The sequence below is a fragment of the Pocillopora verrucosa genome, chromosome 9 (assembly GCF_036669915.1).
Source record: "Pocillopora verrucosa isolate sample1 chromosome 9, ASM3666991v2, whole genome shotgun sequence".
In the NCBI taxonomy this organism is placed as follows: Eukaryota; Metazoa; Cnidaria; class Anthozoa; order Scleractinia; family Pocilloporidae; genus Pocillopora; species Pocillopora verrucosa.
Genome location: NC_089320.1, coordinates 8,765,311 through 8,787,528, shown reverse-complemented (window position 1 = coordinate 8,787,528; position 22,218 = coordinate 8,765,311). Strand labels below are relative to the sequence as shown.

At 35.7% G+C, this 22,218-nt stretch overlaps 1 protein-coding gene across 1 annotated transcript in view; it reads right to left on the bottom strand.

The window, feature by feature from the left end:
* LOC131773961 (5'-3' exoribonuclease 1) overlaps positions 1-20,737 on the bottom strand; it is a 39,179-nt gene extending 18,442 nt beyond the window's left edge. The window contains exons 1-18 of the mRNA XM_059089951.2: positions 20,559-20,737; positions 20,330-20,461; positions 19,487-19,587; positions 19,150-19,247; positions 18,804-18,913; positions 18,482-18,592; positions 16,057-16,136; positions 15,330-15,417; positions 14,485-14,598; positions 13,245-13,299; positions 12,000-12,067; positions 11,403-11,498; positions 9,078-9,316; positions 6,196-6,285; positions 5,398-5,554; positions 3,905-4,024; positions 2,406-2,575; positions 402-457 (exon numbers count right to left, since the gene is read on the bottom strand). Of these exons, the coding sequence (XP_058945934.2) occupies positions 402-457; positions 2,406-2,575; positions 3,905-4,024; positions 5,398-5,554; positions 6,196-6,285; positions 9,078-9,316; positions 11,403-11,498; positions 12,000-12,067; positions 13,245-13,299; positions 14,485-14,598; positions 15,330-15,417; positions 16,057-16,136; positions 18,482-18,592; positions 18,804-18,913; positions 19,150-19,247; positions 19,487-19,587; positions 20,330-20,461; positions 20,559-20,633 (1,960 nt within the window). The 5' untranslated portion in view covers positions 20,634-20,737. The remainder of the gene's footprint in view (positions 1-401; positions 458-2,405; positions 2,576-3,904; positions 4,025-5,397; positions 5,555-6,195; positions 6,286-9,077; positions 9,317-11,402; positions 11,499-11,999; positions 12,068-13,244; positions 13,300-14,484; positions 14,599-15,329; positions 15,418-16,056; positions 16,137-18,481; positions 18,593-18,803; positions 18,914-19,149; positions 19,248-19,486; positions 19,588-20,329; positions 20,462-20,558) is intronic.
* Positions 20,738-22,218: the final 1,481 nt, after the last annotated feature.

Below are 22,218 nucleotides of genomic sequence, written 5' to 3'. Positions count from 1 at the left end.
TAGCTTGGGTGATAATTTAAGTAAAAAAGCTGTTGAATGTAGCTGTAACAGAAAACTTATGGAGATTCCATTCTTTATGGTAAGTGTGCTTAGTGGAAAGGATTTACCAGGTGAAGCCTGCAAATTCTTCATACCAATACTTGCTTCACCAACATATGTATGAGTGAAAGCTGAAATTGAGTTGATGCTAAAACCTTCTAAAGCTTGAAAATGTCTATAGAAAGGTTTATAAATAATATAAGACTTTAAAATACAATCATTACTACTACAAATTGTCAAAATACTTCTCCGCAAAACTAGAACTTTCAACCATGAAAATTAAGAAAAATCAGTCAGATAATGTAGTTTGTATTTAGTGGCTTCACTTGAGTTAAAATAACTTTGGATATAGGAAATTTTACCTTGCTGCATGTGTTTCACTGCAACATGGAAGACATCTTTATCAAGCACTTCACACCTGCATGTTAAATGTGGTAAAAAATAAATGTGCCAGTTTTACCTACAGAATTGCACTGACTTGTAATGTAATTCATTGCAAGGGTGGCTCCTCTGGTTTGATCTATTTACAGCAAATCATTAAACAGGGCAAACTCCAGCAAGTACCTCATAATTTATCAGACTAAGTTTTTTTCATTGTTATTTATGGCTCAGGCATGAAGTATGAGGGCCGTAAATCTAAGCTGAAAAAATGAGGTTCTACAACTTCCAGTATAGATCAAGAAGACAAGGTTAGTGAGATATTCACTTTATCTCCAGACTCAAATAGAAGGGGAAGATTTAAATTTGACAAACTTTCCACTTTAGGGGGCCCTACAGTGAAATTGATCAATCATATCACATGCGTTAACTGAGAGATAAAATAAAGTGAGATATCCTACACATACACAGCCTAAATGAATGTATAGCTGTAATAACATGCCTTGCAGGCATTCTCTTAATGAAGTAAAAAAAGCTTTTGCCTACCTACTTTTGCCTATACATGTACTATTTTATTTTATGGGGAGAAAAGGTGAAAAAATAATATTATGATGACTCAACATCATTTAGGGCTCTGAAAAAGAAACCCCCAAATTGCACTTACAGTTATATTTCCCTACATTTCTGTAAAATGTAACCGAGCAAAATCAGTTCCACCAGTTGAACATATTGCCAGTACACTGAGAAGAATCTCTTACATTACATGTATGAGGATTATTTGGAAAATTGGGAAGCAAGAACTAAAATGTACAAAAAAGAAAAAGGCACTGCTAATGTCACGCAATCAAACATGGCAGCAAACTCGACTCCTTTTCAATATCTGTTTCCGAATTTTAGGCTTCATTCTTAATTCCCATTTATTCCCATTCCCATTTAAAGATAATTTTTGACAATTTATGACAATTTGTTCCCCAGTGAACGTTTCCTTAAAAACCAGACTGTAAGTTTGTCTTCAAACAAAAATAAAGACACATAGAGCTGACACTGAAAAGATTGGAAATGAAAAGACTAATAATTAGAAAGATTAATATCTGAAAGGATTCCTATATCTGGATAACTGTGGAATTTGCTTCCACATTGAAAGTTTGGAATTCTTTAGTAAACGAAGCTGTTTTTTCAAAGTCCTTGAAAATGAAGATTATTTCAAAAGCTTTGGAGTTTAACAGCTAAAATTTATTGCTCTCAGAAAATTACACCCAAAAGCAAAAAACGTTTTAGACTAATAAAATTCTCAGCTCTAGCTGCATAGAAAATAGCCTAAGCAGTAACTTTCAACAGAAATAATGAAAGAAATTGATAATTGCTCACATGATCTTCCTCAAGGAGCACAGGATGTTGGTTACAATGCAGTTCCTATCCTCTTTCTCTTATTCTCTTTTTGTCATCAAGTGCAATATCTCAGCTGTACAAGCTAACATTTCTAGTTTTTGCAGATGTCACTGAAAGAAGCACTATTGTCCAAGACTCTTTAGGAATAGCTTCCAATGTCTCATGGGTACCATGTAATAACTGTTACAGCACCATGTAAATCTACAGTTGTGTTTTCTGTCAGCTGTGTCAGCTTTGTTCGTGTTCATTCATTTATTTTTCTGGTGTAACTTTGGCAGTTACTTTGTTTCTAATGCCCAATAGTATACTGACTCGTCGTCTGTTATACTTATAACTATAAGGTCACTTGAATTTTTTTTAGGTCATTTTCACTTTTTTCGTAAGCCTTGAAGACCACATGTTTTAACTTGTTTCTATCCTGTTATTTTATTCAACATTTTAATACCATACTTTTCATTTTTAATATCTTTAACTATTTAGTGATGTGAGCTCCCTGGATAAATAATATTAATATTGTTATCATAGATGAAAAGAATTGGCTCCTAGAGGGCTAGAAAGCTAATATTTAAACAAAAACTGTGAAACAATGTAAGTGTTACCTTGCATGACAACAGGAAATATCAGAAAATTTTCTGGGCATCGAAGAATGGTAAACAAATGTTAGGCTTGAATCATATGTGTAGAGAAGGCAAGGACCATGCTTGTTGCGTGAAACTTCCTCCTTAGTTAATCTTGAATGCAAAGGTGCCATAGCATCTAGAAGCCTTTCCTGTGGATAGTAATGGGATTTCTAATAGTTAGCCTTCATGGAATGAAAAAAAAACTGTGAAAACAAAGAAACATCAGCATTCTGTATTTGTGCATACACAACAGAATCTTCTGAGAGCATCTTTACAACTAGGATAAGACTTGGCATCAAAACTACATATTAGCACTCACTATCAAGTAACTAATACTACAATTTTATAGTATAAACTACAGTGTTATAAAAGGACTTCCAGCCCAGAGAAAAGCTGCAGCAACATGTGGAAAAATATGGTATTATTTCCTCATGTGTTTGATATTGCCAATCAGTTGCTGACATGTCACTCATCTTTCACGCCACTTGGTCAAGTGATGAATGAACAACAAAACCTTCACCATTCTCAATCCAAGATTGTTTGTTGGAATATTTTTTGGATTATGGCTGCTAAAACGCTGAAAAATCCATATTGCTTACAGACAGTGACATTCAAACTTTCCTAGAAGGGGAAGAAAACCAATATACGAAAAGAAAAATTGAAAGTTACATATTCAGTGGCTTTGGTAATGGCATTTCTTGCGGCTGAGAAAGAAAATTGACAACTGAAAGATTTGCCACAGGCCTATTTTAGCCATGTACCTGAAAGATTTCTCCTGTCAGTAAGGTCCAATTCAATAACTGAGAATTTTGTATATTGAAAATTATGCCTACTGTTTTATCAGTAAAGGCGGTTTTTCTTGTCAGTTAAGGGCTATTTTTCTATAAGATAAACAAAATAATACATGGTTGCTTATAGATATGAAATTTCTCTTCTCGTGTTCAACACAACATCTCAATCATTTGCTGGGCTCACCCGTGAGCTATTGAGTTAAACACTTGAAGAGAAATTCTATATCTATGTGCACCCATGTATTGTTCTCTACAAAATGGATAATATCAAAATGTAACTGGCTAAATAGCAAATTTAAAGTAAATACAGTTGTAGCAAAAGAGTGCAGAGCACTAGCCTCACACCTGTGGACACCATCTTGATTAAATTAACTCACAATTACCTTAAGTTTTGAGGAAAATCTTTGTCCCTTAAACAGAAATTTGTTGCTGAGAACTAATTTTGTTGTTGCAGTTACACAATTCAAACTGAATTAAATTCATGCCCTGATACAAGCAAAAAAATTCTCTATAAAGGACAAAGATTAATTTTTCAAAAAAATTGTCATGCAAGGCAAATTGGTGAGGTAACTTGTAACCTTGCAAGATGTTGCAGTGACTTGTTTAAGAAGCAGCTCACACAGAGCAACTAGTCACAAAGACCTGTCTTGTTACTTTGTGCATTCCAACCTTGCTACTCATACTGACCTCATCAATGAAAGGAATGAGCACCACAGCTTCCCATTCTTGCTGTTTACCATTCAAATCAGTCTTGAAATTTACAGGATAATAATCAATAATATTGGACTGTTCCATGATCATCAAGTTCTGTGGAAAATGATAATAGATTTTGTTTTGAGGTTGGAATTTTTTCCCCTCTACATGTAACTGCAACCCATGCTCTCAATGGTTAAATGAGGTTACATAACATCTAATAATGTAAAATTTATGTCATCAAGCACTGTTACCCAGATCAAAGCATGATTGAAAGTGGTGCGAAGGTGGCTTGAAGGTGATGTAGTATATTTTATAACTGCAGTATTTTGCACTCAATTAAATTAAATACATGTAATTAATTAATGCATTTTTTATTTATTTTCATATTGCATCCTCTATTGTCTTGTGGTACTAAATCACTTAAAGATAGGTCCCTTGAGAAACAGTTCATTTTGTTTCCTTTGTATCTCAACATCCCTCAGATCTGCGAACATTGACATTCCCAATAAACAAAACACAACACATTCCATTACAACAAATCCTTTAGTGCTTAATGGCTTGCAAATCATTAAGTTGAATCATGATTTTTGGAACACTCTGTTTTTCAAAACTCCTGCTACCTTTGGACCTCACTTTTCCCCCCTTGGATTTGCTGTTGCAAGAAACTGATGTTGTTCCAATATTACACTATATTTTGCCTTCTTGAGTCTTTGAAACTCTCAGTACTTCAAACCAAAGCTCCTTCCCAACAAAAATTGAAATTCCATTTCTCCAACTTTGAATGGTCTAGAACCAAGAGAACAAAATACACAAACACTTCTATCCTCAGCCTTCATTAACTTAATATATTTTGATTTTGCCAGGAACTAGTTGTAACATTTTGGTAAAGTTTTTGTTTGCTCAAACTGCAAGGTACTGGGTATGTTTGGGTATCACAGTACAGGTAGACAAAATTTATCCAAAATCATTTCTTCAATAGTTAAAAACTGAAAACACTTTGAAGAAACAATGGAAAAACATGTTTTGCATTTTTAAGATGTGGATGAAAAAGACTATTTTTAAATATCATTAACCACTCACAACATATTGATGAGATCCTGTCACCAAAAATCCAAATTCTCAACCAGTTGTCATGTAAAGAACACTAAGTCTATTATTTTATTCCAGCTAAAGAGACTTCCATGCCATCTTCTCTTGAACATATCAATTTAGAAATATCTTTCACTCTCAATGAATTGCCAATGTTAATTCAGTTATGTAAGAAAAGGTGAACTCACAAAGCCATCTTCATAGCTGATGAAATATGCAGATAAGATTATTGAAGGAATTGATGCCTCACCACAGTTGCCAAAAAAGACAAGTTTCAGGTTTGAAAGAAACACAAGAAGACAATATTGGTGGTGAACAACCTTGCCTGGTAGTTGCACTTTGTGTGCGTTAAAAATTACCTACATATCCACAAACAAAGGTTGATATATTCTTACCTGGAAAGGCTTTGGGAGTAGCTGCCTGCTAGCAGCTGGTAACACAGCCAGTAGTTGTTCAAAGGGGAGAAAAGGAGTTCCCAGTTCAAACTTGATTTCTAGGCTGCTAAAATGTCTTATGTCTGACATGTATGGAGCATAATGGAAAGGAAAAAACCTAAAAAAAAGAGTCAAAGATTGATTCCTTAGTATATATTGTTACTAAGTTTTTCTACCAAAGACAGTAGGAAGTGGATGGGTAGCAAGTAACTTGCTTAATTTATTGATTTGTCAGTCAGCCAAGTTAGCAGGAATGGTCAGATACTAAATTGCACTTAGCAGTGGACATCGCAAGGTGGCTCCACTTATCTAGTGTCTATACATGCAAAAATTGTGAAAAAAGTTTGGTGTACATCACTCCCAAATAAACCAATTCCAGCAGGTTCAAATCCCTATCAATACAGGGGGGGAGGTGGCTTCAACAAAATGTTTTCACATTCTGCAAGCTAAGACTATTTTCACAGACTTTCTTCACACAATTTTCTACAAGAATAGGCCATCTTACAGTTGTGCACTTAGTTGCCAAGCCTTTGATTTGGAGTGAGGCTGAAGGTGACCTTGTTGTGATAGAGACCAGTATCTAGTTAACATGATAACAAAGTAATTTACATTTGAAAAGCAGCAAGGTTTGTATCATAACAAGGTCACCCTTGGCCTCACTCCTATTCAAAGGCTTGGCAACCAAGCACACAACTGTAAAATGGACTATTTCAAAACAAAATTGAAAAAAAAATTGTTTGATCATTATAATCATCATACCAACTCCATGATGGTACTCCATTGAAATAGTATGAAAGAATCCACTGAATTCCTGTCACATACTGGTAGGTTAGCTCCGCAAGGACATCTCTGTAAAATTAATTTAGTCTGGATTAAGTTGTGTTAAAAGTCAATAACACGCATATGGCCACTGGTCTATTTTAGCATTCTAAGGGTCAAGGGTGAATGTTAGACAGATGCTGCTTCATAAATGAACATATACAAGTCTTTTTTAACTATCACCATTCACAATCCATCAAATATTTTTGCATTCATGCAATTGCTCTAAATGCATAATATGACCTAATATCCCCAAAACAAAACATGTGATATTCCCCACATTTTAAACCATTCATGAGCCATGATTAGTCTTCAGTTCCTTTAAAATCTAATGCAAGATGAAAGAGGTTTTTGCAGTTGTTATAGAGGAGACATGTTTGTTTGTACTCAAAGTCGTAATGGAGAACACTGAAAATTCCACATATTATGTGGTAAGGTGCTCAGGAACATTTTTTCCCTGTCTGTTGCAAAAATAGTATTTTGAAGGATACTAAACACAAAAGCCTCCATTTGGCACAAAAATATACTCATGTATTTGTCCTTATTTCTATATTTTTACTAAATGATAAATGTATATATTGTGTAAGGGCCAGAAGTTTATTAGCCTTTTGGCTGATAAGTGCTACCCTCTTTAAATTTGTTCAAGTGGGGTAACTAAACACAAAAGCCTCCATTTGGCACAAAAATATACTCATGTTTTTGTCCTTATTTCTATATTTTTACTAAATGATAAATGTATATATTGTGTAAGGGCCAGAAGTTTATTAGCCTTTTGGCTGATAAGTGCTACCCTCTTTAAATTTGTTCAAGTGGGGTAACTAGATAAAATGGTCCAACTAGCTTAACCCAATGGATTACAATAGTCAACTTACTACAAAAGCATTAACCAGTTAAAATGGTCTACCTACAGTAGACAGAAAAAGCCAAAAATCATAAGATGGTCTCACTAAAAAAATGCTCCAACCACTTAAAATGGTCTAAATACTTAAAATGAACCAACTAGTTAAAATGGTCCACTTGGTTAAATTGGTCTAACTAACTCCACCTATTCCCACTAAATGGTCCAAGTGTTTAAAATAGTCCAACCAGTGAAAACAATCCAACCTATTAGTATTAAGCAACTGAAGTCCAACTGGTTAAATGGTGAAACCAGAAAAATGGTTTAATCCATCAGAATGCTCTTACTAGAAAAAAGTGCTCTGACTGGTTAAAACAGTCTAACTAGAGGAAATGCTCCAGCTGGTACAAAATTGTTGAATTGGTGGAAATTGGTCCATCAAATCAAAATGGCCTTATTGGTTAAAATGGCCTATCAAGAAAAATGGGGCAACTGGTTAAAATGACCATACAAGTTAAAATAGCCCAACTGATTGAAATGGTCTAACCGCTTACAATGGTCTAAATAAAATTGTTCAATTGACTAATAAAAATGGTCCAACTAAACATCAAAGTGTCTGTGAGCCACTTAACACAGAAAATATATTATGAAAGAGTGATGAGGTGGGTGATTGAGCCAAGTGTATTTGAATCAATCTGGTCACTGGGTTCATTGCTGGGAAATTATTTTTCCCCTTAACTAACATGTGAATCTTGTTGAAGTGGAGAGAATTTTGAGTCCATTCTAGTAGTGTAATGCACAAATGATGTGAAAAAGAATGTGGGAACAGTAAAAGTTTTTGCCTAATTTATTAAATTCAATTATCTTATGCAAACATTGGCTGCTAGATTGGGCAGCAGTACTTTTCCTGTGCTTTTCTGAGATACAAGAAAATTTGTTGAATTCACTGCATCATGCTTTCAGTCAAAACACTTGTGTTCACATAATTGCTTTTTGAGGTATATTGTTTCAAGGCAGAAACCTGATAGAGATTTGTCATTAGATGTAAGCAGGAGAAAACCCCACACCATCATTGTGCTACAGAGAAAAGTTTTATTTAGTGACTGGAATACCATGAAAGATTTAGATCACATCATCTAAATTTGAAGAATTTTCAACCCAGTGTAGTGCTGTGTACAGTCACCCACTTTTGAACTTCCATTGAGAGCTTGAAGTTATAAAAATAAAAACACACATAAAAATGGCTCAACTTGGTCTATCTAGGACCATCTGGTCCAAATAAATGTCATTATTGGTTAAAATGGCCTAATCAGTTAAAATGGTCTAGCTACATGTACAAAAGAGTCCAACAGGTTTAAACGACCCAATTGGTTAATAAGTAAGTCTAACTAGAAAAATGGTCCAGCTTATTAAATGACCCAACCGGTTAAAATGGTCCCACTACATAAAATGACTATGGGTGAAAACTGTCTAAGTAGTTAAAATGGTCCAACCAATTAAAATAGGGTAATTAGATAAGCTGGTCTAACTGATATAAGTGGACTAATTAGAGAAAATGGTCAAATTGGTAACATAATGTTCCTAAATAAAATGGTCCAACTGCTTTAAAAAGTCCAAGTGCTTATATGTTTAAAATTACCATTCGACCAATTAATATGGCTCATCTAGATTCAACTACTCCAAGAGGATAAAATGGTCCAAATGCATAAGATGGTCTAACTAGATAAAGGGTCCAACCAGTGGAAAATGGTCACACCGTAAAAAATGGTCCAACTGGTTAAATTGATCCAAGCGGTTTAAGTGGTCAAACTAGAAGAATGGTCCAGCTGGCTAAGATGGTCTTACTTAATTTAATGGTTATAACAGTGAGAATGGTATAAATTATGGTCTAATAGGCAGAAATGGTCCAACTAGATAAAAGTCCAACAGGTGAAAACGGCCTTGTTATGTGAAATGGTTCAATGGTCTATAATATGGTCCATACCTGTTTACTTCTTCATATCCAAACTTTTGTATGTAGTAATCCCTTTTGTGCATAGCAAATTCTGTCTCAAAGACATCTTCATCCTCATCACTTTGTTCTTCATCAAACTTTGCAGCAAGTTTTTCAATTTCTGGATTCAGCTTCACCTTTGTCTGTTTTCCCTTTGAGGTAACAGATTCCTCAGGCATGAACTCTAAAGCAGCAAAACTGTTGTCTAAAGGTAGCACAGATTCATCTGTCTGTAATTGTAAAAGCCAAAAAAGATTTAAAGAAAAAAAAAACATTTTGTCATAGTTTGATGCTACTCTGGTTTGCAGATTTAATGAATGTAACTGAAGAAGTTACAATTCATAGACCCAACGTTTTGACTCTTCTGTCTAGTGCCTTCATCAGGGGTTATCTAAACGATGCAACAAGAGGTCCTTTTATATGATCACTAATAAGCAGCCTTTTTATTGATGAGGTGTAAATAGGTGTCAGGAAGCAAACCGCCATTGTCACGATTTAAAGGAGCGTGGGTGGAGTTAATATGCTAAGCCTCCAAACAAAGGCGCTGGTGGTAATGCTGATTAGTGGTGATAATTTAGAATTATCCCACCTAATTGTATGGTTGGATAGGCATGTATGCTTCAATAAAGCTGAATTTTCCTTTTTGCAAAGAAAAACCGCTTTTTGGTGCTCTTTTAACTGTGTACCAAACTGACGTTTGGTCTGTCCGATGTATTCGTTGTTACAGTCATTGCGAGGAATAGAATAAATGGCGTCAGTTTGTTGTTCTTTCGTGACAGGATCCTTAGGTTTGGGTAGGTTTACGGTAGACACTTGTCTCTAAATTACCCTGAACCCTTCTTCCGACAAATACCTCGCTTTCAATTCTCACCACCCTATTTGCCATAAAAAGTCTGTAGCCAAAACTTTACTCAGGATGGCTGACTGTCTACCATCTTCACTTGATTCGAAGGCTTAGGAGAGGAAATATGTTTCCAATGTCCTTAAGGCAAATGGCTATACAAAAACTTTTCTCTGTAACTGCCAGAAACCAGTTACAAATAGTAATGCTCTCGATGAAAGGGAACCAGCGACTGGTTTTGCTGTTATTCCTTACATACAAGGTGTTACTGAACCCATCAAAATAATTTTGAATAGCCACAACGTTAGAGTTGCTCAAAAACCTTTTCAGACTTTGGGGCATATTTTTGCCAAACCTAAGGATCCTTTCATGAAAGAACAACGAACCGACACCATTTATTCTATTCCTTGCAATGACTGTGACAATGAATACATCGTACAGACCAAACGTCAGTTTGGTATATGGTTAAAAGAGCTCCAAAAAGCGGTTTTTCTTTGCAAAAAGGAAAATTCAGCTTTATCAGAGCATTCATGCCTAACCAACCATACAATAGGTTGGGATAATTCTAAAATTATCACCACTAATCGGCGTTACCACCAGTGCCTTTGTTTGGAGGCTTGGCATATTAACTCTGCCCACGCTCCTTTAAATCGTGACGATGGCAGTTTGCTTCTTGATGCCTATTTACACCTTGTCAGAAAAAACGCCGCTAATTAGTGATCATGTAAAAGGACCTCTTGTTGCAGCATTTAGATCACCCCTGATGAAGGCACTAGACAGGAGTGTTGAAACGTTGGGTCTATGAATTGTAACTTCTTCAGTTACATTCATTAAATCTGCAAACCAGAGTAGCATCAAACTATGTCTGATTGTCCACCTGGTTGCCATGTGAACTTTAATATATTTTAAAACATTTTGTGTTACTATAGGACTGGTGTAGATGAAATTTTCTTTTCTTAAACTAAACAACTCAAGTACCAGAAAAATCAAAGTTCTGTTTGACTCTAAATTAATTGTACATGTCTAAAACCTTGAATTTGTTTTCCATAACACTTAACAGACACCACTGTATTACAGACAACACACAATATCACAGTCTCAAACAATAGTGTTCCACAAAACAAGAGTTACCTGTGTTTTTCTTAGACTGGACTGTCTAGACAGAGAAAATACTCACTACCCAAAACTTAAAGAAATCTTTATAAATTGAATCATTTTCTCATAGTTGTGATGTTTAAATGGACATAACTCTCGAATCCATAAAAGTGTGTATAACAAATTGAATTTAAATCCCAAGATCTGATTCTTTAACAAAAACGTAGTAACAGCATGTGCACGTGTCATCATTACAGAAAAAGCTGGGGTTGACCAGATTGCGCATTTAATCAAGGTGAGACATCTAGATAATTAAGTCTCAGCGAGAGAGTTAAGAATTAAAATTTTACAATGGAAAGACAAAGTATTAGTACAAGTACCTCAAAATCCATAGGGTTATTTCCAAATGTAAAGCCCTTCTTACTTTCAAACCATTTCATGTCCACAAACTTTTCTTCAAAATGTTCTCTATCAAACTGAGATAAAAGTAATTAATTCACCATTCACTATTATTCACTACTATTCCCACTTCACTATTATTCCATAAGCCTCACAATAGTAGGTAGCAGGACAAATTGGAAGCATTACTTTATTGTTGTGATCTACAATTCTAAAAAAGCTCCCAACTCCAAACTGAAGAACAATTACTGTAAACTCTGCTGGTGGATTCTTTCCAAGTTTTTATTTGTTGTGTTACACTATCATATGAATTACAGTCACTGTGTAATATTAAAACACCTTTAATTTAGATTTGATCCAGTTCATTGAAACCAGTGCACCAATGTTTTGTTTGTGATATCAAAGAAACCACCATACACATGCTTCACCATCACTAGTCTGATCCAAGTAAAGGCTAACCTAGGTTATGGTTGAATACACTTTTCAAACTAATCCTTAGGCTCTCCAAACTCAAGAGGTTTACAAGCATTCTCTTACATTGTTAAAATAATAAAAAAAAAGTTAAAAGTTAAACAAACCTTTGACAAAGCTTCAAGATACTTCTCAAACCTAGGTAATACAAGCTTTCCACTGTCATGAAGATAACCTTAGTGAAATAATATTGATGATCATTTAATGATATTTTAGTTGACAATCAAACAAGCTTCATCTGTGCTCCATTCTGTTGCAGAGCTCAAAGAGAGCAAATAGAGAGCAGAAGGACTGTAAAAGAAGCACATAACAAAGTGCTCTAAATATGGCTAAGTGAGTTGTAATAAATCAGAGAATGGTCAAGGCTTCTTTCCATAAACTTTGATGGAAAAAATATTACTTCAAAATTTATCCCTTAGAGTCATCTATTTTCTAATTCAAGTGCAGAATTAATAGCTAAAAGTTCAATTTTCATTCCAAAAATGGGGATCTCACACACCTTCATCAATAAAATGTGACTGAGCTTTTACTAAAACCCTACTGACAATACAGCAACTAGTCCTTTCTTCTAAAAGATGTACTAATGTTCATACATAGTACAAATAGGTTGTTTCTCAATATTGATTTTGATGACAGCAACGCTGTTAATTTTGCTCCTTCTGAGAGAACCTTTAAGAGTTTGTCCGCGCAGTGACTAGGAAAATCTCCAGGAATTCACAAGATCAGGTGATTAACTAACAGATCATGCTGATTACAAGAGTCACCTCATATTTCAAAAAGACCTCTTTTCAAATTTATAGTTCAGGTTGAATTCCTCCTTCATTCAATTTCAAATGCCACCTTCAATACCTTGTTTGCCCCAACACATCAAACAAATTAAACAGCATAAAGAACTAATAGCTTTGATTCTGGAAAGTGAATGCTCATGTACATAAGCAAAGTGAACTGCCATTTGTGTCTCTGGAGAATTTGGTAAAATAATAGACCCACTGTACCATACTACCATAGATATAGTTCTACAGTTTTGTTCTAATTTTGCAGAATATTCTAATCTTTTCAAACTTTTGATGTTTTTAAAAAAAGGAGTGTTTAACTAAGAGTAGATGTACATGTGCACTGTACATCACACAGTGTAAACACATAGAACTGAACTTAATACAATTATGTAAAAACCTTTTGATTCTATGTAAAATATTTCATAAAAAATATCATTCCAAAAAGCAAACATCAAGTAATGTAAACTGTACATGAAAATATTTTCTTCATAAGTATTCCACTTATATGCAAATAGTAAGAGACTAATGGTAAGATACATGTGCTTGAAACAAATTTTATTGTTGACAATACTTTACCATCAAGTGAAGGCATAAGATCAATGTAAACTCTGTAAAGGTAGGGCAAAGCATCCTATTAAGAAATGACACAAGAAAATAACATTCTTGTTCACACCTAAATAACTGTCACAATGAAACAATTATGTATGCACACCTTAGACATGTCACCTGACAAAAAAAGAAACATGACAAAGCCACTGTGAAACAAACACAGCCTCAAGAAAACAGAAGACTGATCACAGTAACTCACAGCTCTGATTTCTGGGATATTGCCTTGCTACAAGACTAACAAGAACTTTGCAGCACCAAAAGAGACAGGACTTGCAAGCTACACTCAATATAAGGACATGGAAAGAGGCCACACTTGCTTGCGAAATAAAAATCTTTAAAGGCAACACAAGACATTCAACCTTTTGGGGGGAGCAAGAGAGAGCCTTATAAGCCACCTAAACCAACAAGATAGTATTGCTCTCCTTGACAACTTGAATGTTGGTGAGTCAGTGCAAATCACTTCATCTAGCTCAACAATCGTTAATCATAAGGACAAAAGCAAATTCAACTCCAGTGGACCAATACTGCTGTTCTTACATGCCTGGTTTGGTTTATTAATCACCAACACCCTATTGTGGTGAGAAAACACTCCTGTAAACATCCTCTTTTGGTACAAATGCTAGACTGTCCTTTAAATTTCTTAGATAAGAGAAGATAAATCACACAGTCATATACACTGTTCAGTATCAAATGCTTTCTGGTCTTTTTCCAGTCTCTTTACCTTTTTATTTAAACATTAACTCAAATTATTCTTATGAGTATGAGTTAATTTTTGTGTATGCGTGACAGAATCAAAAAAATATCTGTGATCAGTTTGATGAATCAGTATGACCAACCATAGCAAATATATAGAGCTACAAAATAATATTGCTACAACCCCACAGACCATGACCACATGGTGATAAATCCAAAAGAGCAGCAACCATCCAAGACAGAGGGAAAGGAGAAAGTATATGCACAATTTTGTATCCATTTAATACAAAGGCATAAAAAAATATAGTGCCACTAGAACTGTAAAACTCTAAATTCATTCGGTAAAAAATTATAATGGACACTTCAAAGCTCATACTTCTAGCTTGAAAAGTAAAAGATTTGACACTCCATCTCTTTAATTTAACTAAAAATGAAACAAATTGGAATAACATTCGCACATACAGTGTATCAAATGCAATAGTTATTGTCTCTAAGTGTGAAACTCCCAACTCACATGATTAATATGAAGATTTGGCAAGTGAGGAATAAAGTCATTTCCAACAAGAAATCCCATAAGAATCCAATCATCAATGATTTTTTCCAGGTCATAGGGATGCAGCAATTTATTCTGTGAAATAAATAGTAATCACAACTGTAACCATATATAGTTACATATTTTGCAACTTTTTTCATAGCAAGTGAAGAAATACCCTCTTGCGGTGCACAAGTATACTACTGAGTATCAAAAATACACAGTACATACCAAATAAAGTTCACAGTAAAATAGCAGTATTTCCTTTGACAAGTAGGTATTGGAGTGCTATTGTGGAGATGGGGTGGCTTAACAGTACAAATCTCCAAGTATAGAGATTTGGTTTTGAGTAGTAGTATGGTCATTGTGTTGTGTTCCTGGGCGAGACACTTTCATCTCACTGTCCATATCTTCATCCAGGAGTATAAATTGGTACAGACAAACTGTCAGGGAAAGCTGATGAAAGCTCTAGTGTAGACTGCACTTTTAAAAGGGGGGCAATTAAATGGAGCAATTTACCGGGTGATATCAATGATGAAAGTTCATATCACTTATTTCAATCATAAGGTTACCTCTTGCACATAGAGTACCACTGAAAAATTTTTTTCTCTTACCACTAAATAAATTTTCTCTCTCAATTTCTTTCCTTGTCTCTGCTATTTTATTTTAATCTACCATCTTTCTCTCAATTGCACACTCTTTAAACAATCTTTTTTTCTTCGTTCCCTAAATGTAAATCTTCTGCTCTCATGCTCTTTGGCTCTCCACATGATCAAACAGTGTCAAACGATCTTTTATCTAAAAGTTTTGACATACTCTTTTGTCACCTTTAATTCATTGAATTCCCAGTCAAGGTATTCTCTGAACAAAGATAATTGAAGAAGATGGAAAGTAATCTTTTCAGGCCTTGTAATTCTGCCAAGAAAAAAAAGGCAAAAAACAACAAGACAGAGAATGCAACATGTCTGATCCTTAGTGTAAGGGTAAATTAAGTGTAATCAATAGTATAAGAATAAAGCAAACCAATCAGTTGTTTCTAAAATTGCAAGTGAGGACCATACTAGGACAAATGTTCAACATCAACAACTGGCAAGGGGTTTTAAAGTGGAAACAGGTGCTGCACATTCACTAAGAACAGGAAGAATGAAAATGAACAGATCACTCTCTTAGTGAGACTAAACGCTCTTCAACAGTTTCCTTAATCATGGAGTCAACCTTAACAACCAAGAAATAATGAAACAATAAGTGCCGTCAAACATGTGAAAGGATAACATTTTCAATTATGCTTTTCTAAACTTGTCAAAAAAACTCAGCAATTCATGACCTTATGCAAGTTTACAAGTAGACTCTGTAACACCTCGCAAAGTAATTTGAAGGAAAATGGATCATCATAAATTATTATTCCTAAAAGATGTCAGGGGCAATTGTAAGTAATATTCATCACAGTTGGACTACACAACAAAAAGTTTCAGGGGGGTCATGCAACAAAAAAACAGGTTCCAAATAAGCACACTTTCATTTGACTATTAGATCAAATGATTAAATTTAGCTAACCTTTTTGATGCCTTTCCAAATTTTACTTCCTCTCGCAGCAAGGCAAAATGAGGTTCATGTGAGGAGAGCCCAAGCATAATCTGGTAAAGAATAAATAAAGCTGCTAATCTTTCTTTCAAAAAGAGTATTAGCTTTAATGCACTGCTCATTCTTACTGCAACTTTACACAAATACAAATGTTGTTCCCAAACAATGTCTCCAAGAAAAATGAAAGTTGAACGAAACAATTAATCAAAATGCATTCAATTAATGATTGATTCCTTGCAGTAAAACTCTACTAAATGTGTTTCATTACATGAGCATAACAATCTTGTGAAAGGATCCAGTAACCATCTTTGGCATTGTATTTGATACATGTATATAATGATACCTTAGCTGGACAGTTTGACCAACATATAATGGGTGTAATGTCTTGGCCTGGTTTGATTTTACTGAGGTTTAAAATCATGGATTCAGGTTAGAGAGGACTGGAAAAGAATGTGCTCCCAAGTCAACAGTACTTTATGACAAGGGCAAGTCTGTCACATCCAAAACTACTGAGTGACAAATTTTCAAAAGCCTCTGTAGTACACTGACAGACAGACATCTTTGTTGTAGACCTAGTACAACCTGAAGAGGCCCTGGAACCAACAAAACAAGAAGGTGTCGTTTACAAGATCCCATTTGCATGTGCAAAGTGTATATTGGTGAAACAAGGAGATCAATGTGAGAAAGGAAAAAAGAACACGACAGAGACATATGGTTTGCTCGTACTCAGACCTCTGTGGTTTCAGAGCATGTGAACAAAATGGGGTATATTCCTATTTGGAGCAAGTTAAGTTTATTGATCATGACCCCCACTGTTATACACCTAGGGTCAAAGATATAAAAATTCCTGAAGCTTGGATACCCACAATCAAACAACACAACAGCCGATCAATGAGGACTTATGAAGGAACACCATCTAACAACTGGAATGATAATGAGGAGTGAAATGCAACAATAGCAGCAAACGAATATGCTACAAACAGCGACACATAAACAATCAACCTTATTGCCTGATGAAGACTAGCAGTATTGCAGTAGAAATGTTGCAATCAACATCCAAAGTGACTCCATTGTGAGACAAACAAATAAAGTTCATCTCCTAATTCTGTTGGACTCTTAAAAGCTCATCTCAAGAGGGGCACAAGCCCAAAAAGCGTAAGATACAATGTGAGGGCACATGTTGCCATCAATGAAGAGTTTAAATCAAATATCTAAGCTTGATTAGAAAGACAGCAGACTGTGACCTTGTGGGAGCACTGGTGACTTACAACAAAGCTCGGAAGAGTTGAGTGGGCAAAAAACTGTAATAGAATTTTCAACCTAGAATCAGTGGCCATAGATCCAATCCATTTAAGAGCAAGTGTTGTAGACAAATTAGCCATGGGATAGACGAGCTTCTCGGAAATTTGAGAGCACAAACAGGCAGTAGAGAAGTTGACTCTTGCATGTGTACAATCTGTGCCTCCTCAGAAAAAGAAAGCCACGGGTGAAACATGACCCAAATAAAACTGGCAGTTAAAAATTGCAAAATAAAACAGAGACAGAAGTAGAAGGATAAAATATTGAGTCACGCAAACAGCACATCAGGAACCTGTCAAATGAACAACTGACAGATGAACAAATCCGCCACTCATAAATCTGCTCAAATTAGATTCCCAGACACAAACCTGTGTGGAAGCAAGAGATTTACAGGGAATCAACCCTTGACATATACAAATGCATTAAAAAAAGATGAAGACCTCTATACACAAGATTTTATTTGCATCATCCTCCAGGCGTAAAGAAAAGATTTGTAAAAGGAAAAGTGCTATGCTTTCCAAGAACAAATTTATCATGCTCCACATTTAGTACAGATTTTCAAAATATGCTTGAAGAATAGAGGAGTACAGTTTAGTACAGATTTTCAAAATATGCTTGAAGAATAGAGGATACTCAGATGAATTTTGGACAAATACCTCAGGTATATCTCTGAAGTCAATTTCACTAGAAGAGAAAGGTCAGTCCAAAGCAAAGAAAATAACACATAGGAGAAACTATTGCCTTTTTTAACATAATACAGTATCATTTGCTTTTCCCACCCTCAAAAACACAGTGATAGTGGAATGACATTTAATTCAAAACCAACTAATTGCACTAGAGTAATATTTCAAGAGCCACTCCAATTATGATATTAAAAATTCATTTGGGATCTCTGAAAATTCATAAACAAATAACTGAAATAGATGCTACAATAAAAAAAGGAGATTTACTTTGTCAAAAAGAAAAAAAAAGAAAAATTGGGAGGGTTGAAGGCACTTTAACTAAATCTATAGATTGGTATAATTACTGCTTGACATCTTTTAAGAGGCAATCAGAACTTTCAATAAACTCTTTAACTTAGTTTCAGCTTGTATCTCACCAAGTCAGCATCTAAGCCATATAAACAATGCCTTGTGTTGGGATCATAATCAGGGCACACTCTCTCAGACCTGATGAATTCCATGATTTTGTGCTCACCCTCACCAGGTGTCTGAAAAGGATAATTAATGTTCCAATGAGTATCAAATGACCTGTTTTACACAGCTTGAGGATAAGCATAAAAAATTAAGACACAATAATAATTACCTAAAGAGCTGATGCAAGGCTATACAGCGACAATATATTACTGAAAGGCACCACAGGTACCATTTATTGACCAGTCAAGAAAAAATACAGTTTAATGAAACTTAGGTGATAAATACCTCATGTCCAGACAGATATACTCTTAATCCTTGCCAAGCAGGATCAGTAGAAATCTTATAGCTGACAAAAAACTTCAATTGTTCATGGAGTCTTACCATGAAAGGTGTACCTAAAAAAGAAAAAATACCATACACACAACAGTTGAATAAGACAAGCTATAAATCTATATTCTTGTTAGAAAAAAAAAACCCAAATAAACACACAAGTTAAATGTTTATCAAAAAAGTGCTAACATTCACTTATCAAAAAATTGGTGTAAAAACAGAATACTGAATTTATTTCACAACCCATAATTGCACATGAAAGACTATTTAAGCCACAACATACATGATTACAAGCACATACCAGGAGTAATACAATTAGAATCAAATCTTTCTTCTTTTGGTAGAACTTGGCCCTTTTCCAAAGCTTTACGAATGTTTTGTTCTGCTTCTTTAGCAGACCTGCAGTTTAAACCAGAGAAAAAAAACTTTAGCTGATCAAATAACTGGCAAATTTGCCAACATACATGTACTATGTACAAACATGTACACATAAAAGACAGGTATACAGACCTGTGAAATTCAAGGGAACAAAATGAAATAAAAAGAACAACCTCCCACCAAGTGGTTCCAAAGAAGAATTAAACCTGAATAGGGAAAGATTTGAAGCATATAGTGTTACGTAAAGATTTGAAAATTACCGAAAACGACGTCCTCTTTGCTGATTCATTTTTGCTCGAGGAGCCACACCATCAACAGCCATGAAGAAAACTCTCTTGGGTTTAATAATCTGGAACAGCACCTGAACAAAACATTATACAGCAGAACAAACTTTGCTTGGTTAAAATAATTTGTATCATAGAATTGTGAACCAAACTTATATCAACAATCATTTCTTTACAGGGCCAGTATATCCTTCATCATAGCACTTGCCCAAGGAAGCTAAGCTAGTAACACTTCATGCAGTCCAAACATTTGCCTTTTAATAAGTACCCTTTCCTGAAGTACTAGCCTTACAATGACTTGCTATATAATTTTTGCACTGAATATTTATTTTCAATGCAATGTGCTTGGATATTCTTGAAACTTCCACAGGTAAAGGGATTCCTCTTCCTGTTTGAACATACAATTTACCTGCTGTGTTCAAAATAAGAGGGAGCACTGATAACATCTCGATTTAGAACTCTGACATTACACATATATTAAGCACCAGGAAAGCCCCTGTGCCAAAAACAAGATCATATGATTATGCTGTACAACATAGCAGTGCCTCAGTAAATACTTATCTGGAGGTGATTTAATCAGTGTTACTGTCGATCTATACATGTAATTTTACAGTATTACCTACTTCTTCTTACTTAGTGATATAACTTTTGTACTTTCTGGTTCTTGAACAATGAAAAAGTTCATCTACATCGGATTTGTCGTCTATATGGCATAAAAGCCCACAAAAAGGGTTAAGAAACCTGAAAATTTCAACTGCCTGACCACAATAACAACAAGATCGACAAATTACTATTAGATCAGACTTTAACACTTCTCACTTCGATGTAATGAAATATGTCAGCGAATATTTCTTCTTCACTTTTTCTGAAGTGAGGATCATCGTCATTAGGATGCGAGCAAGGATGAATGATTCCATTCATGTCCAAGTACATATTATCAAAGTCGGGTATCTGAAATTAAACAAGACAGAGAAAAAAACTTAACACATCCTTTATCACAAATATCTGACACAGTGAGACGGAGTGCTATTGCACATTGCAGTTGTACCTGATGTTCTTGAACAACTTGACTTATGCATGGGTATCGCTCACTAACCCATCTGTAAAACTTGGGAACTCCCATGTCTGTTTCTATCAGAGAGGCATATAATCAAAAAGGGAGAAAGCTGAAATTTTCGTCGGTAGAAGATTACTACAGATCCCGCGCACAACTCTTAAATGCTCGAAGGAAGCTCTAAACTCCGTAATGTAACCGCTGACTGTGAAGAATTTTTCTTCTTAGACGTCATGTATGAGACACTTTTCCGTCCTGTTACCCCTTGGTCTTAAACAGAGCGGGAGGGTATTAGAGTATGGTCTTAAGGCAAATAAAGTTATGATAGAATGACAGAAGTTCATGTAATGAATTTAATAAAAATAATGGAGGTGTGAAGCAGCTATATCACCTTTCGGCTTTGACAGAAGGCAGAGTAGCTGAACTAAACTAATTCAGAATTTTTTAGGTCGAGAGTGCGACCGTTTACCCATCACACTCACTCATTCCCATTATGCCGTGTGGCACGTAGGACGGCTACGAAGGATCACCACGTCTGTCGGTTCCGGGCCAGTTTCTGGATGGTACCCCAAGTGTGTTGCATGGTCTTGAGCTCTGCCTCCACAGTTCGGCGCCAGGTGTTTCTTGGTCTTCACCTCTTGCGCTTTCCCTCAGGTGTCCAGTGAAGGGCTGTGCTAGTGATATTGTCCTGCTCTCTCCTCATGACGTGCCCAATCGTGTCTGGCCTTGTTGAGACGGTTCTTGATGTTATTCCCTCCCTCCATCATGCCTTACTGTGCTTCCCAGGTAAGTGAACTCTTCAGTTGTTGGCAGGTTTTCTCCGTTCACTTGAACTGGTGTAGGGTTGGACACGTTCAACAGCATCACTCCTGTCTTCTTTTGGCTGATCCTCAGGCCAACTTACTGTGCGTAAGTGCTGATTCGGGTCGTCTTTTCCTGCATGTGTTGGTGAGTATGGGAGACCAAAGCTAGATCATCTGCAAAATCTAGGTCCTCCAGCGTTGAGAAGAGGGTCCATCTGATGCTCCGTGACTGATCTTCTGTTGTACGCCTCATTACCCAATCAATGGTCATGTTGAAGAGCATCGCCGACATTGTACAACCTTGTCTGACGCCAGTCTTCACTTCAAAGCTGGTTTCGCTGTTGCCTACTCTGCGTGTTGTAGTTGTTGTAGAAGCTTTTGATGATGTCGATAATCTGCTGTGGTATCCCATAGGCCCGAAAGAAGCGCCACAGACTTTCCCGGTGTACGCTGTCAAAAGCCTTCTCAAAGTCTACAAAGTTGATGTAGAGTTGTCTCTGCCACTCTGTGCACTGCTCTATGATGTTACCCAGGGCGAAGATCTGGTCTGTACATCCCCCTCCTTTCCGAAACCCTGCCTGCTCTCTTCTCAGTTATTGGTCCACTGTGTCGGCTATTCGCTGGATGAATAGCTTACCTATACGAATCCTTATATTTCGGCCAAAGTAATGATATTTGCATATTTAAGATGGTTCATTTCGCGAGCCTGGGCTACCTGTGCAACAACAACAATAGCGTCGTAAATATTTTCATTGACTTCATATACAAATATTGATTCAAGAAACCTTAAAAATAACAATTAGAGAGTTTGAATAGTAAGGACTAGAAAGTGTTGGCCTTTAAGAAAGTTA